At 59.3% G+C, this 17,365-nt stretch overlaps 1 protein-coding gene across 1 annotated transcript in view; it reads right to left on the bottom strand.

Annotated features, from left to right (window-relative positions):
- Nucleotides 1-12,350, bottom strand: part of LOC147086343 (thrombospondin-3-like) — a 145,581-nt gene extending 133,231 nt beyond the window's left edge. The window contains exons 1-3 of the mRNA XM_085978405.1: nucleotides 12,262-12,350; nucleotides 11,354-11,502; nucleotides 6,832-6,972 (exon numbers count right to left, since the gene is read on the bottom strand). Coding sequence (XP_085834531.1) covers nucleotides 6,832-6,972; nucleotides 11,354-11,502; nucleotides 12,262-12,304 — 333 coding nt within the window. The 5' untranslated portion in view covers nucleotides 12,305-12,350. The remainder of the gene's footprint in view (nucleotides 1-6,831; nucleotides 6,973-11,353; nucleotides 11,503-12,261) is intronic.
- Between the last annotated feature and the right edge of the window lie 5,015 nt (nucleotides 12,351-17,365).

Below are 17,365 nucleotides of genomic sequence, written 5' to 3'. Positions count from 1 at the left end.
CTGACCGCTCCTGGCCCTGAGCTAGAGAGAGGTCAGTCCATGTTCAGACACTGACCGCTCCTGGCCCTGAGCTAGAGAGAGGTCAGTCCATGTTCAGATACTGACCGCTCCTGGCCCTGAGCTAGAGAGAGGTCAGTCCATGTTCAGACAATGACCGCTCCTGGCCCTGAGCTAGAGAGAGGTCAGTCCATGTTCAGACAATGACCGCTCCTGGCCCTGAGCTAGAGAGGTCAGTCCATGTTCAGACACTGACCGCTCCTGGCCCTGAGCTAGAGAGGTCAGTCCATGTTCAGACACTGACCGCTCCTGGCCCTGAGCTAGAGAGAGGTCAGTCCATGTTCAGACAATGACCGCTCCTGGCCCTGAGCTAGAGAGGTCAGTCCATGTTCAGACACTGACCGCTCCTGGCCCTGAGCTAGAGAGGTCAGTCCATGTTCAGACACTGACCGCTCCTGGCCCTGAGCTAGAGAGAGGTCAGTCCATGTTCAGACAATGACCGCTCCTGGCCCTGAGCTAGAGAGCGGTCAGTCCATGTTCAGACAATGACCGCTCCTGGCCCGGAGCTAGAGAGGTCAGTCCATGTTCAGACAATGACCGCTCCTGGCCCGGAGCTAGAGAGCGGTCAGTCCATGTTCAGACAATGACCGCTCCTGGCCCTGAGCTAGAGAGAGGTCAGTCCATGTTCAGACACTGACCGCTCCTGGCCCTGAGCTAGAGAGAGGTCAGTCCATGTTCAGACACTGACCGCTCCTGGCCCTGAGCTAGAGAGAGGTCAGTCCATGTTCAGACAATGACCGCTCCTGGCCCTGAGCTAGAGAGAGGTGTCAGTCCATGTTCAGACAATGACCGCTCCTGGCCCTGAGCTAGAGAGAGGTCAGTCCATGTTCAGACAATGACCGCTCCTGGCCCGGAGCTAGAGAGAGGTCAGTCCATGTTCAGACAATGACCGCTCCTGGCCCGGAGCTAGAGAGGTCAGTCCATGTTCAGACACTGACCGCTCCTGGCCCTGAGCTAGAGAGCGGTCAGTCCATGTTCAGACAATGACCGCTCCTGGCCCTGAGCTAGAGAGGTCAGTCCATGTTCAGACACTGACCGCTCCTGGCCCTGAGCTAGAGAGGTCAGTCCATGTTCAGACAATGACCGCTCCTGGCCCTGAGCTAGAGAGGTCAGTCCATGTTCAGACAATGACCGCACCTGGCCCTGAGCTAGAGAGAGGTCAGTCCATGTTCAGACACTGACCGCTCCTGGCCCTGAGCTAGAGAGAGGTCAGTCCATGTTCAGACACTGACCGCTCCTGGTCCTGAGCTAGAGAGAGGTCAGTCCATGTTCAGACACTGCCCGCTCCTGGCCCTGAGCTAGAGAGGTCAGTCCATGTTCAGACACTGACCACTCCTGGCCCTGAGCTAGAGAGAGGTCAGTCCATGTTCAGACAATGACCACTCCTGGCCCTGAGCTAGACAGAGGTCAGTCCATGTTCAGACAATGACCACTCCTGGCCCTGAGCTAGAGAGAGGTCAGTCCATGTTCAGACAATGACCGCTCCTGGCCCTGAGCTAGAGAGAGGTCAGTCCATGTTCAGACACTGACCGCTCCTGGCCCTGAGCTAGACAGAGGTCAGTCCATGTTCAGACAATGACCACTCCTGGCCCTGAGCTAGAGAGGTCAGTCCATGTTCAGACACTGACCGCTCCTGGCCCTGAGCTAGAGAGAGGTCAGTCCATGTTCAGACACTGACCGCTCCTGGTCCTGAGCTAGAGAGAGGTCAGTCCATGTTCAGACACTGCCCGCTCCTGGCCCTGAGCTAGAGAGGTCAGTCCATGTTCAGACACTGACCACTCCTGGCCCTGAGCTAGAGAGAGGTCAGTCCATGTTCAGACAATGACCACTCCTGGCCCTGAGCTAGACAGAGGTCAGTCCATGTTCAGACAATGACCACTCCTGGCCCTGAGCTCGAGAGGTCAGTCCATGTTCAGACAATGACCACTCCTGGCCCTGAGCTAGAGAGGTCAGTCCATGTTCAGACACTGACCGCTCCTGGCCCGGAGCTAGAGAGAGGTCAGTCCATGTTCAGACAATGACCGCTCCTGGCCCTGACCTAGAGAGGTCAGTCCATGTTCAGACAATGACCACTCCTGGCCCTGAGCTAGAGAGGTCAGTCCATGTTCAGACACTGACCGCTCCTGGCCCTGAGCTAGAGAGAGGTCAGTCCATGTTCAGACACTGACCGCTCCTGGCCCGGAGCGAGAGAGGTCAGTCCATGTTCAGACACTGACCACTCCTGGCCCGGAGCCAGAGAGGTCAGTCCATGTTCAGACAATGACCACTCCTGGCCCTGAGCTAGAGAGAGGTCAGTCCATGTTCAGACAATGACCGCTCCTGGCCCTGAGCTAGAGAGAGGTCAGTCCATGTTCAGACAATGACCGCTCCTGGCCCTGAGCTAGAGAGGTCAGTCCATGTTCAGACAATGACCACTCCTGGCCCTGAGCTAGAGAGAGGTCAGTCCATGTTCAGACACTGACCGCTCCTGGCCCTGAGCTAGAGAGAGGTCAGTCCATGTTCAGACAATGACCGCTCCTGGCCCTGAGCTAGAGAGAGGTTAGTCCATGTTCAGACACTGACCGCTCCTGGCCCTGAGCTGGAGAGAGGTCAGTCCATGTTCAGACACTGACCGCTCCTGGCCCTGAGCTAGAGAGGTCAGTCCATGTTCAGACAATGACCGCTCCTGGCCCTGAGCTAGAGAGAGGTCAGTCCATGTTCAGACAATGACCGCTCCTGGCCCTGAGCTAAAGAGAGGACAGTCCATGTTCAGACAATGACCGCTCCTGGCCCTGAGCTAGAGAGGTCAGTCCATGTTCAGACACTGACCGCTCCTGGCCCTGAGCTAGAGAGAGGTCAGTCCATGTTCAGACAATGACCGCTCCTGGCCCTGAGCTAGAGAGAGGTCAGTCCATGTTCAGACAATGACCGCTCCTGGCCCTGAGCTAGAGAGGTCAGTCCATGTTCAGACACTGACCGCTCCTGGCCCTGAGCTAGACAGAGGTCAGTCCATGTTCAGACAATGACCGCTCCTGGCCCTGAGCTAGAGAGAGGTCAGTCCATGTTCAGACACTGACCGCTCCTGGCCCTGAGCTAGAGAGGTCAGTCCATGTTCAGACAATGACCGCTCCTGGCCCTGAGCTAGAGAGAGGTCAGTCCATGTTCAGACAATGACCGCTCCTGGCCCTGAGCTAGAGAGGTCAGTCCATGTTCAGACAATGACCGCTCCTGGCCCTGAGCTAGAGAGAGGTCAGTCCATGTTCAGACAATGACCGCTCCTGGCCCTGAGCTAGAGAGAGGTCAGTCCATGTTCAGACAATGACCGCTCCTGGCCCTGAGCTAGAGAGGTCAGTCCATGTTCAGACAATGACCGCTCCTGGCCCTGAGCTACAGAGGTCAGTCCATGTTCAGACACTGACCGCTCCTGGCCCTGAGCTAGAGAGCGGTCAGTCCATGTTCAGACACTGACCGCTCCTGGCCCTGAGCTAGAGAGAGGTCAGTCCATGTTCAGACACTGACCGCTCCTGGCCCTGAGCTAGAGAGGTCAGTCCATGTTCAGACACTGACCGCTCCTGGCCCTGAGCTAGAGAGGTCAGTCCATGTTCAGACACTGACCGCTCCTGGCCCTGAGCTAGAGAGCGGTCAGTCCATGTTCAGACACTGACCGCTCCTGGCCCTGAGCTAGAGAGGTCAGTCCATGTTCAGACACTGACCGCTCCTGGCCCTGAGCTAGAGAGGTCAGTCCATGTTCAGACACTGACCGCTCCTGGCCCTGAGCTAGACAGAGGTCAGTCCATGTTCAGACAATGACCGCTCCTGGCCCTGAGCTAGAGAGGTCAGTCCATGTTCAGCCACTGACCGCTCCTGGCCCTGAGCTAGAGAGAGGTCAGTCCATGTTCAGACAATGACCGCTCCTGGCCCTGAGCTAGAGAGGTCAGTCCATGTTCAGACAATGACCGCTCCTGGCCCTGAGCTAGAGAGGTCAGTCCATGTTCAGCCACTGACCGCTCCTGGCCCTGAGCTAGAGAGAGGTCAGTCCATGTTCAGACAATGACCGCTCCTGGCCCTGAGCTAGAGAGGTCAGTCCATGTTCAGACACTGACCGCTCCTGGCCCTGAGCTAGAGAGGTCAGTCCATGTTCAGACAATGACCGCTCCTGGCCCTGAGCTAGAGAGAGGTCAGTCCATGTTCAGCCACTGACCGCTCCTGGCCCTGAGCTAGAGAGAGGTCAGTCCATGTTCAGACAATGACCGCTCCTGGCCCTGAGCTAGAGAGGTCAGTCCATGTTCAGACACTGACCGCTCCTGGCCCTGAGCTAGAGAGGTCAGTCCATGTTCAGACAATGACCGCTCCTGGCCCTGAGCTAGAGAGGTCAGTCCATGTTCAGACAATGACCGCTCCTGGCCCTGAGCAAGAGAGGTCAGTCCATCTTCAGACAATTACCGCTCCTGGCCCTGAGCTAGAGAGGTCAGTCCATGTTCAGACAATGACCGCTCCTGGCCCGGAGCTAGAGCGGTCAGTCCATGTTCAGCCACTGACCGCTCCTGGCCCTGAGCTAGAGAGAGGTGAGTCCATGTTCAGACAATGACCGCTCCTGGCCCTGAGCTAGAGAGTCGTCAGTCCATGTTCAGACACTGACCGCTCCTGGCCCTGAGCTAGAGAGGTCAGTCCATGTTCAGACACTGACCGCTCCTGGCCCGGAGCTAGAGAGGTCAGTCCATGTTCAGACAATGACCGCTCCTGGCCCTGAGCTAGAGAGAGGTCAGTCCATGTTCAGACAATGACCGCTCCTGGCCCTGAGCTAGAGAGGTCAGTCCATGTTCAGACAATGACCGCTCCTGGCCCTGAGCTAGAGAGGTCAGTCCATGTTCAGATACTGACCGCTCCTGGCCCTGAGCTAGAGAGGTCAGTCCATGTTCAGACAATGACCGCTCCTGGTCCTGAGCTAGACAGAGGTCAGTCCATGTTCAGATACTGACCGCTCCTGGCCCTGAGCTAGAGAGAGGTCAGTCCATGTTCAGATACTGACCACTCCTGGCCCTGAGCTAGAGAGGTCAGTCCATGTTCAGACACTGACCGCTCCTGGCCCTGAGCTAGAGAGGTCAGTCCATGTTCAGACAATGACCACTCCTGGCCCTGAGCTAGAGAGGTCAGTCCATGTTCAGACAATGACCGCTCCTGGCCCTGAGCTAGAGGTCAGTCCATGTTCAGACACTGACCGCTCCTGGCCCTGAGCTAGACAGAGGTCAGTCCATGTTCAGACACTGACCGCTCCTGGCCCTGAGCTAGAGAGGTCAGTCCATGTTCAGACACTGACCGCTCCTGGCCCTGAGCTAGAGAGAGGTCAGTCCATGTTCAGACACTGACCGCTCCTGGCCCTGAGCTAGAGAGGTCAGTCCATGTTCAGACAATGACCGCTCCTGGCCCTGAGCTAGAGAGAGGTCAGTCCATGTTCAGACACTGAAGGCTCCTGGCCCTGAGCTAGAGAGAGGTCAGTCCATGTTCAGACACTGACCGCTCCTGGCCCGGAGCTAGAGAGAGGTCAGTCCATGTTCAGACACTGACCGCTCCTGGCCCTGAGCTAGAGAGAGGTCAGTCCATGTTCAGACACTGACCGCTCCTGGCCCTGAGCTAGAGAGGTCAGTCCATGTTCAGACACTGACCGCTCCTGGCCCCGAGCTAGAGAGAGGTCAGTCCATGTTCAGACACTGACCGCTCCTGGCCCTGAGCTAGAGGTCAGTCCATGTTCAGACACTGACCACTCCTGGCCCTGAGCTGGAGAGAGGTCAGTCCATGTTCAGACACTGACCGCTCCTGGCCCTGAGCTTGAGAGAGAGGTCAGTCCATGTTCAGACACTGACCGCTCCTGGCCCTGAGCTAGAGAGAGGTCAGTCCATGTTCAGACACTGACCGCTCCTGGCCCTGAGCTAGAGGTCAGTCCATGTTCAGACACTGACCGCTCCTGGCCCTGAGCTAGAGAGAGGTCAGTCCATGTTCAGACACTGACCCCTCCTGGTCCTGAGCTAGAGAGAGGTCAGTCCATGTTCAGACAATGACCGCTCCTGGCCCTGAGCTGGAGAGGTCAGTCCATGTTCAGACAATGACCGCTCCTGGCCCGGAGCTAGAGAGGTCAGTCCATGTTCAGACAATGACCGCTCCTGGCCCTGAGCTAGAGAGGTCAGTCCATGTTCAGACACTGACCGCTCCTGGCCCTGAGCTAGAGAGAGGTCAGTCCATGTTCAGACACTGACCACACCTGGTCCTGAGCTAGAGAGAGGTCAGTCCATGTTCAGACAATGACCGCTCCTGGCCCTGAGCTAGAGAGGTCAGTCCATGTTCAGACAATGACCGCTCCTGGCCCTGAGCTAGAGAGAGGTCAGTCCATGTTCAGACAATGACCGCTCCTGGTCCTGAGCTAGAGAGAGGTCAGTCCATGTTCAGACACTGACCGCTCCTGGTCCTGAGCTAGACAGAGGTCAGTCCATGTTCAGACACTGACCGCTCCTGGCCCTGAGCTAGAGAGGTCAGTCCATGTTCAGACACTGACCGCTCCTGGCCCTGAGCTAGAGAGAGGTCAGTCCATGTTCAGACAATGACCGCTCCTGGCCCTGAGCTAGAGAGGTCAGTCCATGTTCAGACACTGACCGCTCCTGGCCCTGAGCTAGAGAGGTCAGTCCATGTTCAGACACTGACCACACTGCCCAGGACTGCGTTAGATTGCCATAATAAAATATATTTCTCTGCTTGTCTCTCCGGACACCTTGCGGTCAGTAACATTCTGCACTTGTTGCTCACCTGCTTGACGGTCTTTGCATAACCCACTCCCACACCAGCGACAATGGTCCCTCTATAGCCCGAGGGACAGGACGCGCACCGAAATCCCGGCACTGCATTTATACATTTGGATCCAGAGAAACAGGGATTGGCAAAGGTGCACTGAAAAAACAATGAACACAGCCTGATAAGTTCTATATATAAACCCCCCCGAACCCCTCGATTAGATTCCAGCCTGTAACTCACTCCCGGGTATCTGTTATTCTATATATAAACCCCCCCGAACCCCTCGATTAGATTCCAGCCTGTAACTCACTCCCGGGTATCTGTTATTCTATATATAAACCCCCCGAACCTCTCGATTAGATTCCAGCCTGTAACTCACTCCCGGGTATCTGTTATTCTGTATATAAACCTCCCGAACCCCTCGATTAGATTCCAGCCTGTAACTCACTCCCGGGTATCTGTTATTCTGTATATAAGCCCCACCGAACCCCTCGATTAGATTCCAGCCTGTAACTCACTCCCGGGTATCTGTTATTCTATATATAAACCCCCCGAACCCCTCGATTAGATTCCAGTCTGTAACTCACTCCCGGGTATCTGTTATTCTATATATAAGCCCCACCGAACCCCTCGATTGGATTCCAGCCTGCAACTCACTCCCGGGTATCTGTTTTTCTATATATAAGCCCCGCCGAACCCCTCGATTAGATTCCAGCCTGTAACTCACTCTCGGGTATCTGTTATTCTATATATAAACCCCCCCGAACCCCTCGATTAGATTCCAGTCTGTAACTCACTCCCGGGTATCTGTTATTCTATATATAAACCCCCCCGAACCCCTCGATTAGATTCCAGCCTGTAACTCACTCCCGGGTATCTGTTATTCTATATATAAACCCCCCGAACCCCTCGATTAGATTCCAGCCTGTAACTCACTCCCGGGTATCTGTTATTCTATATATAAACTCCCCGAACCCCTCGATTAGATTCCAGCCTGTAACTCACTCCCGGGTATCTGTTATTCTATATATAAACCCCACCGAACCCCTCGATTAGATTCCAGCCTGTAACTCACTCCTGGGTATCTGTTATTCTATATATAAACCCCCCGAACCACTCGATTAGATTCCAGCCTGTAACTCACTCCCGGGTATCTGTTATTCTATATATAAACCCCACCGAACCCCTCGATTAGATTCCAGCCTGTAACTCACTCCTGGGTATCTGTTATTCTATATATAAGCCCCACCGAACCCCTCGATTAGATTCCAGCCTGTAACTCACTCCCGGGTATCTGTTATTCTGTATATAAACCCCTGAACCCCTCGATTGGATTCCAGTCTGTAACTCACTCCCAGGTATCCGTTATTCTATATATAAACCCCCCGAACCCCTCGATTAGATTCCAGCCTGTAACTCACTCCCGGGTATCTGTTATTCTATATATAAGCCCCACCGAATCCCTCGATTGGATTCCAGCCTGTAACTCACTCCCGGGTATCCGTTATTCTATATATAAGCCCCACCGAACCCCTCGATTAGATTCCAGCCTGTAACTCACTCCCAGGTATCTGTTATTCTATATATAAGCCCCACCGAACCCCTCGATTGGATTCCAGCCTGTAACTCACTCCCGGGTATCTGTTATTCTATATATAAACCCCCCCGAACCCCTCGATTAGATTCCAGCCTGTAACTCACTCCCGGGTATCTGTTATTCTATATATAAACCCCCGAACCCCTCGATTAGATTCCAGCCAGTAACTCACTCTCGGGTATCTGTTATTCTATATATAAACCCCCGAACCCCTCGATTAGATTCCAGCCTGTAACTCACTCTCGGGTATCTGTTATTCTATATATAAACCCCCGAACCCCTCGATTAGATTCCAGCCTGTAACTCACTCTCGGGTATCTGTTATTCTATATATAAACCCCCCGAACCCCTCGATTAGATTCCAGCCTGTAACTCACTCCCGGGTATCTGTTATTCTATATATAAACCCCCGAACCCCTCGATTAGATTCCAGCCTGTAACTCACTCCCGGGTATCTGTTATTCTATATATAAACCCCCCCCGAACCCCGCGATTAGATTCCAGCCTGTAACTCACTCTCGGGTATCTGTTATTCTATATATAAACCCCCCCGAACCCCTCGATTAGATTCCAGCCTGTAACTCACTCCCGGGTATCTGTTATTCTATATATAAACCCCCCCGAACCCCTCGATTAGATTCCAGCCTGTAACTCACTCCCGGGTATCTGTTATTCTATATATAAACCCCCCCGAACCCCTCGATTAGATTCCAGCCTGTAACTCACTCCCGGGTATCTGTTATTCTATATATAAACCCCCCGAACCTCTCGATTAGATTCCAGCCTGTAACTCACTCCCGGGTATCTGTTATTCTGTATATAAACCTCCCGAACCCCTCGATTAGATTCCAGACTGTAACTCACTCACGGGTATCTGTTATTCTGTATATAAGCCCCACCGAACCCCTCGATTAGATTCCAGTCTGTAACTCACTCCCGGGTATCTGTTATTCTATATATAAGCCCCACCGAACCCCTCGATTAGATTCCAGCCTGTAACTCACTCCCGGGTATCTGTTATTCTATATATAAGCCCCACCGAACCCCTCGATTGGATTCCAGCCTGTAACTCACTCCCGGGTATCTGTTATTCTATATATAAGCCCCGCCGAACCCCTCGATTAGATTCCAGCCTGTAACTCACTCTCGGGTATCTGTTATTCTATATATAAACCCCCCCGAACCCCTCGATTAGATTCCAGTCTGTAACTCACTCCCGGGTATCTGTTATTCTATATATAAACCCCCCCGAACCCCTCGATTAGATTCCAGCCTGTAACTCACTCCCGGGTATCTGTTATTCTATATATAAACCCCCCGAACCCCTCGATTAGATTCCAGCCTGTAACTCACTCCCGGGTATCTGTTATTCTATATATAAACCCCACCGAACCCCTCGATTAGATTCCAGCCTGTAACTCACTCCTGGGTATCTGTTATTCTATATATAAACCCCCCGAACCCCTCGATTAGATTCCAGCCTGTAACTCACTCCCAGGTATCTGTTATTCTATATATAAACCCCACCGAACCCCTCGATTAGATTCCAGCCTGTAACTCACTCCTGGGTATCTGTTATTCTATATATAAGCCCCACCGAACCCCTCGATTAGATTCCAGCCTGTAACTCACTCCCGGGTATCTGTTATTCTATATATAAGCCCCACCGAACCCCTCGATTGGATTCCAGCCTGTAACTCACTCCCGGGTATCCGTTATTCTATATATAAGCCCCACCGAACCCCTCGATTAGATTCCAGCCTGTAACTCACTCCCAGGTATCCGTTATTCTATATATAAGCCCCACCGAACCCCTCGATTGGATTCCAGCCTGTAACTCACTCCCGGGTATCTGTTATTCTATATATAAACCCCCCCGAACCCCTCGATTAGATTCCAGCCTGTAACTCACTCCCGGGTATCTGTTATTCTATATATAAACCCCCGAACCCCTCGATTAGATTCCAGCCAGTAACTCACTCTTGGGTATCTGTTATTCTATATATAAACCCCCAAACCCCTCGATTAGATTCCAGCCTGTAACTCACTCTCGGGTATCTGTTATTCTATATATAAACCCCCGAACCCCTCGATTAGATTCCAGCCTGTAACTCACTCTCGGGTATCTGTTATTCTATATATAAACCCCCCGAACCCCTCGATTAGATTCCAGCCTGTAACTCACTCCCGGGTATCTGTTATTCTATATATAAACCCCCCCCGAACCCCGCGATTAGATTCCAGCCTGTAACTCACTCTCGGGTATCTGTTATTCTATATATAAACCCCCCCGAACCCCTCGATTAGATTCCAGCCTGTAACTCACTCCCGGGTATCTGTTATTCTATATATAAACCCCCCCGAACCCCTCGATTAGATTCCAGCCTGTAACTCACTCCCGGGTATCTGTTATTCTATATCTCAACCCCCCGAACCCCTCGATTAGATTCCAGCCTGTAACTCACTCTCGGGTATCTGTTATTCTATATATAAACCCCCCCGAACCTCTCGATTAGATTCCAGCCTGTAACTCACTCCCGGGTATCTGTTATTCTATATATAAACCCCCCCGAACCTCTCGATTAGATTCCAGCCTGTAACTCACTCCCGGGTATCTGTTATTCTATATATAAACCCCCCCGAACCTCTCGATTAGATTCCAGCCTGTAACTCACTCCCGGGTATCTGTTATTCTATATATAAACCCCCCCCGAACCCCGCGATTAGATTCCAGCCTGTAACTCACTCCCGGGTATCTGTTTATCTATATATTTTTAAAATTCGCTTATGGGATCTGAGCGTCGCTGGCAAGGCCAGCATTTATTGCCCATCCCTATATATAAACCCCCCTTAAACCTCGATAAGATTCCAGCCTGAAATTCACTCTCTTTGTATTGATATGTGATGAATACAATATAATATTTAACATTAATTTCAGACCTCATCAATATCAACACAGTGTGTGCCGTTTCCCATGAAACCCTCAGGACATGGCCCACAGCGGTAACCTGGGTATTCGTAGGTCTCCATACATTCCACGCCTTCAAAACAGGGGTTGGGATCGCACTTGGAGCGATGGTCATGAAACCCTTTGTAAGGAATGAAAGAGGCTTTGTAAAAAAATGCACCAAACCCCTTCCTATCCAGTCCTGTACAGAATCCCAATGGACCAAACCCCTTCCCATTCACTCCCATTGTACACAATCCCAAAGGACCAAACCCCTTTCCATTCACTCCCATTGTACACAATCCCAATGGACCAAACCCCTTCCCATTCACTCCCATTGTACACAATCCCAAAGGACCAAACCCCTTTCCATTCACTCCCATTGTACACAATCCCAAAGGACCAAACCCCTTTCCATTCACTCCCATTGTACACAATCCCAATGGATCAAACCGCTTTCCATTCACTCCCATTGTACACAATCCCAATGGATCAAACCGCTTCCCATTCACTCCCATTGTACACAATCCCAATGGACCCTAACCCCTTCCCATTCACTCCCATTGTACACAATCCCAATGGACCCTAACCCCTTCCCATTCACTCCCATTGTACAGACTCCCAAAGGACCAAACCCCTTCCCATTTACACTCGTTGTACACAATCCCAAAGGATTAAACACTTACCCATTTAGTTGCACTATACAGAATCCCAGAATAAAGCAAATCCTTCCCGCTCCTTCCCATTCACTCTTATTGTACTGATTCCGTTTAGGACACACCTCTTTTCCACTAAATATATTTCTTGTCCAAGACTCTGTCCAAACCTGACACTGGCTCGTGGTCCGAAGTTTGGATGCAGAAGGACCATGAAGATTGCCATTAAGAGACTCCACACTCACCACAGACTTGACATTCCAGGATGGTGTTCCGTATCAGTGACATTTCCTTCACCTGTCGATAAAAACAGGAAACAGTGGGAAAGGCAATAGTGCTGCGCAGGACACTGACCCCCCCTCCGCCCCTACTGCCCCCGAGCCCGGGGCACTCATCCCCCGAGCACTCACCCCCCGAGCCTGGGGCACTCACCCCCCGATCCCCCAAGCCTGGGGCGCTCACCCCCCGATCCTGGGGCACTCACCCCCCGATCCCCCGAGCACTCACCCCCCGAGCCCGGGGCACTCAACCCCGATCCCCCGAGCCCGGGACACTCACCCCCCCGATCCCCCGAGCCTGGGGCACTCACCCCCCGATCCCCCGAGCACTCATCCCCCGAGCCCGGGACACTCACCCCCCCGATCCCCCGAGCCTGGGGCACTCATCCCCCGAGCGACATCCCCCGAGCCTGGGGCACTCACCCCCCGATCCCCCGAGCCCGGGACACTCACCCACCCCTCCGCAATCCCCCGAGCCCGGGGCACTCACCCACCGATCCCCCGAGCGATCAACCCCGATCCCCCGAGCCCGGGGCACTCACCCCCCGATCCCCCGAGCCCGGGGCACTCGCCCCCTGATCCCCCGAGCCCGGGGCACTCGCCCCCAGATCCCCCGAGCCCGGGGCACTCACCCCCCGATCCCCCGAGCCCGGGGCACTCACCCCCCGATCCCCCGAGCCCGGGGCACTCGCCCCCCCCGATCCCCCGAGCCCGGGGCACTCGCCCCCCCGATCCCCCGAGCCCGGGGCACTCGCCCCCCCGATCCCCCGAGCCCGGGGCACTCGCCCCCCCGATCCCCCGAGCCCGGGGCACTCGCCCCCCCGATCCCCCGAGCCCGGGGCACTCGCCCCCCCGATCCCCCGAGCCCGGGGCACTCGCCCCCGATCCCCCGAGCGTGGGGCACTTGCCCCCCGATCCCCCGAGCCCGGGGCACTCACCCCCCGATCCCCCGAGCCCGGGACACTCACCCCTCGATCCCCCGAGCCCGGGGCACTCACCCCCCGATCCTCCGAGCCTGGGGCACTCACCCCCCGATCCCCTGAGCGTGGGGCACTCACCCCCCGTTCTCCCGATCCCGGGGCACTCAATCCCCCGATCCCCCGAGCCCGGGGCACTCACCCCCCCGATCCCCCGGGCCTGGGGCACTCAGCCCCCGATCCCGGGGCACTCAATCCCCCGATCCCCCGAGCCCGGGGCACTCACCCCCCGATCCCCCGAGCCCGGGGCACTCACCCCCCCGATCCCCCGAGCCCGGGGCACTCGCCCCCCCCGATCCCCCGAGCCCGGGGCACTCGCCCCCCCGATCCCCCGAGCCCGGGGCACTCGCCCCCCCGATCCCCCGAGCCCGGGGCACTCGCCCCCGATCCCCCGAGCGTGGGGCACTCGCCCCCCGATCCCCCGAGCCCGGGGCACTCACCCCCCCGATCCCCCGAGCCCGGGACACTCACCCCTCGATCCCCCGAGCCCGGGGCACTCACCCCCCGATCCTCCGAGCCTGGGGCACTCACCCCCCGATCCCCTGAGCGTGGGGCACTCACCCACCGTTCTCCCGATCCTGGGGCACTCAATCCCCCGATCCCCCGAGCCCGGGGCACTCACCCCCCCGATCCCACGAGCCTGGGGCACTCGCCCCCCGATCCCCCGAGCCCGGGGCACTCTCCCCCCGATCCCCCGAGCCCGGGGCACTCACCCGCCGATCCCCCGAGCCCCGGGCACTCACCCGCCGATCCCCCGAGCCTGGGGCACTCACCCCCCGATCCCCCAAGTGCTCACCCACCGATCCCCCGAGCCTGGGGCACTCGCCCCCCGATCCCCCGAGCCCGGGGCACTCGCCCCCGATCCCCCGAGCGTGGGGCACTCGCCCCCCGATCCCCCGAGCCCGGGGCACTCACCCCCCCGATCCCCCGAGCCCGGGACACTCACCCCTCGATCCCCCGAGCCCGGGGCACTCACCCCCCGATCCTCCGAGCCTGGGGCACTCACCCCCCGATCCCCTGAGCGTGGGGCACTCACCCACCGTTCTCCCGATCCTGGGGCACTCAATCCCCCGATCCCCCGAGCCCGGGGCACTCACCCCCCCGATCCCACGAGCCTGGGGCACTCGCCCCCCGATCCCCCGAGCCCGGGGCACTCTCCCCCCGATCCCCCGAGCCCGGGGCACTCACCCGCCGATCCCCCGAGCCCCGGGCACTCACCCGCCGATCCCCCGAGCCTGGGGCACTCACCCCCCGATCCCCCAAGTGCTCACCCACCGATCCCCCGAGCCTGGGGCACTCACCCCCTGATCCCCCAAGCCCGGGGCACTCACCGTCCGATCCCCCGAGCCCGGGGCACTCACCCCCCGATCCCCCGAGCCCGGGGCACTCACCCCCCGATCCCCCGAGCCCGGGGCACTCACCCCCCGATCCCCCGAGTGCTCACCCCCTGATCCCGGGGCACTCACAACCTGATCCCTGGGCTCTCACAACCTGATCCCCTGGGCCTGGGGCGCTCACCACGTGCCCCCCGCTCGGGACTCCGACCCCCCCCCGCTCGGGACTCCGACCCCCCCCCCGCTCGGGACTCCGACCCCCCCCCCGCTCGGGACTCCGACCCCCCCCCCCCTCGGGACTCCGACCCCGCCCTGCTCGGGACTCCGACCCCACCCCCGCTCGGGACTCCGACCCCCCCCCCTCGGGACTCCGACCCCGCCCTGCTCGGGACTCCGACCCCACCCCCGCTCGGGACTCCGCCCCCCCCCCCTCGGGACTCCGACCCCCCCCCCCTCGGGACTCCGACCGCCCCCCCTGCTCGGGGCTCCGACCGCCCCCCCCTGCTCGGGGCTCCGACCGCCCCCCCTGCTCGGGGCTCCGACCGCCCCCCCTGCTCGGGCTCCGACCGCCCCCCCTGCTCGGGGCTCCGACCGCCCCCCCTCGGGACTCCGACCGCCCCCCCTGCTCGGGACTCCGACCGCCCCCCCTGCTCGGGACTCCGACCGCCCCCCCTGCTCGGGACTCTGACCCCCCTGCTCGGGACTCCGACCGCCCCCCCTGCTCGGGACTCCGACCGCCCCCCCTGCTCGGGACTCTGACCCCCCTGCTCGGGACTCCGACCGCCCCCCCTGCTCGGGGCTCCGACCGCCCCCCCTGCTCGGGGCTCCGACCCCACCCCCGCTCGGGGCTCCGACCGCCCCCTGCTCGGGGCTCCGACCGCCCCCCCTGCTCGGGGCTCCGACCCCCCCCCTCGGGACTCCGACCCCCCCCTCGGGACTCCGACCCCGCCCTGCTCGGGACTCCGACCCCGCCCTGCTCGGGACTCCGACCCCACCCCCGCTCGGGACTCCGACCCCACCCCCGCTCGGGACTCCGACCCCACCCCCGCTCGGGACTCCGACCCCCCCCCTCGGGACTCCGACCCCCCCCCCTCGGGACTCCGACCCCGCCCTGCTCGGGGCTCCGACCCCCCCCCCCGCTCGGGACTCCGACCCCGCCCTGCTCGGGACTCCGACCCCACCCCCGCTCGGGGACTCCGACCCCCCCCCGCTCGGGACTCCGACCCCACCCCCGCTCGGGACTCCGACCCCACCCCCCCTCGGGACTCCGACCCCCCCCCCTCGGGACTCCGACCCCGCCCTGCTCGGGGCTCCGACCCCCCCCCGCTCGGGACTCCGACCCCCCCCCCGCTCGGGACTTCCGACCCCCCCCCGCTCGGGACTCCGACCCCGCCCCCGCTCGGGACTCCGACCCCGCCCTGCTCGGGGCTCCGACCCCCCCCGCTCGGGACTCCGACCCCCCCCCGCTCGGGACTCCGACCCCGCCCTGCTCGGGGCTCCGACCGCCCCCCCTGCTCGGGACTCCGACCCCACCCCCGCTCGGGACTCCGACCCCCCCCCCTCGGGACTCCGACCCCCCCCCCGCTCGGGACTCCGACCGCCCCCCCGCTCGGGGCTCCGACCGCCCCCCCTGCTCGGGGCTCCGACCGCCCCCCCTGCTCGGGGCTCCGACCGCCCCCCCTCGGGACTCCGACCGCCCCCCCTGCTCGGGGCTCCGACCGCCCCCCCTGCTCGGGACTCTGACCCCCCTGCTCGGGACTCCGACCCCCCCCTGCTCGGGGCTCCGATCCCCCTGGCTCCGATCCCCCCTTGCTCCGATCCCCCCTTGCTCCGACCCCCCTTGCTCCGACCCCCCCTTTGCTCCGATCGCCCCCTTGCTCCGATCCCCCTTGCTCCGATCCCCCTTGCTCCGATCCCCCCCTTGCTCCGATCCCCCCTTGCTCCGATCCCCCCTTGCTCCGATCCCCCCCTTGCTCCGATCCCCCCCTTGCTCCGATCCCCCCCTTGCTCCGATCCCCCCCTTGCTCCGATCCCCCCCTTGCTCCGATCCCCCTTGCTCCGATCCCCCCTTGCTCCGATCCCCCCTTGCTCCGATCCCCCCCTTGCTCCGATCCCCCCTTGCTACGATCCCCCCCTTGCTCCGATCCCCCTGGCTCCGATCCCCCCTTGCTCCGATCCCCCCCTTGCTCCGATCCCCCCTTGCTCCGATCCCCCCTTGCTCCGATCCCCCCTTGCTCCGATCCCCCCTTGCTCCGATCCCCCCTTGCTCCGATCCCCCCCTTGCTCCGAGCCCCCCTGGCTCCGATCCCCCTTGCTCCGATCCCCCCCTTGCTCCGATCCCCCCCTTGCTCCGATCCCCCTTGCTCCGATCCCCCCTTGCTCCGATCCCCCCTTGCTCCGATCCCCCCTTGCTCCGATCCCCCTTGCTACGATCCCCCCTTGCTCCGATCCCCCTGGCTCCGATCCCCCCCTTGCTCCGATCCCCCCCTTGCTCCGATCCCCCCTTGCTCCGATCCCCCCTTGCTCCGATCCCCCCTTGCTCCGATCCCCCCTTGCTCCGATCCCCCCTTGCTCCGATCCCCCCTTGCTCCGATCCCCCCTTGCTCCGATCCCCCCTTGCTCCGATCCCCCCCTTGCTCCGATCCCCCCTTGCTCCGATCCCCCTTGCTCCGATCCCCCCCTTGCTCCGATCCCCCCCTTGCTCCGATCCCCCCCCTTGCTCCGATCCCCCCCCCTTGCTCCGATCCCCTGCTCCGTCCC

Source organism: Somniosus microcephalus, unplaced genomic scaffold (assembly GCF_052327205.1).
Source record: "Somniosus microcephalus isolate GS21.2 unplaced genomic scaffold, FLI_Smic_1.0 unresolved_chr7, whole genome shotgun sequence".
NCBI classification, from domain to species: Eukaryota; Metazoa; Chordata; class Chondrichthyes; order Squaliformes; family Somniosidae; genus Somniosus; species Somniosus microcephalus.
This window is presented reverse-complemented; position numbering and strand designations above follow the sequence as displayed.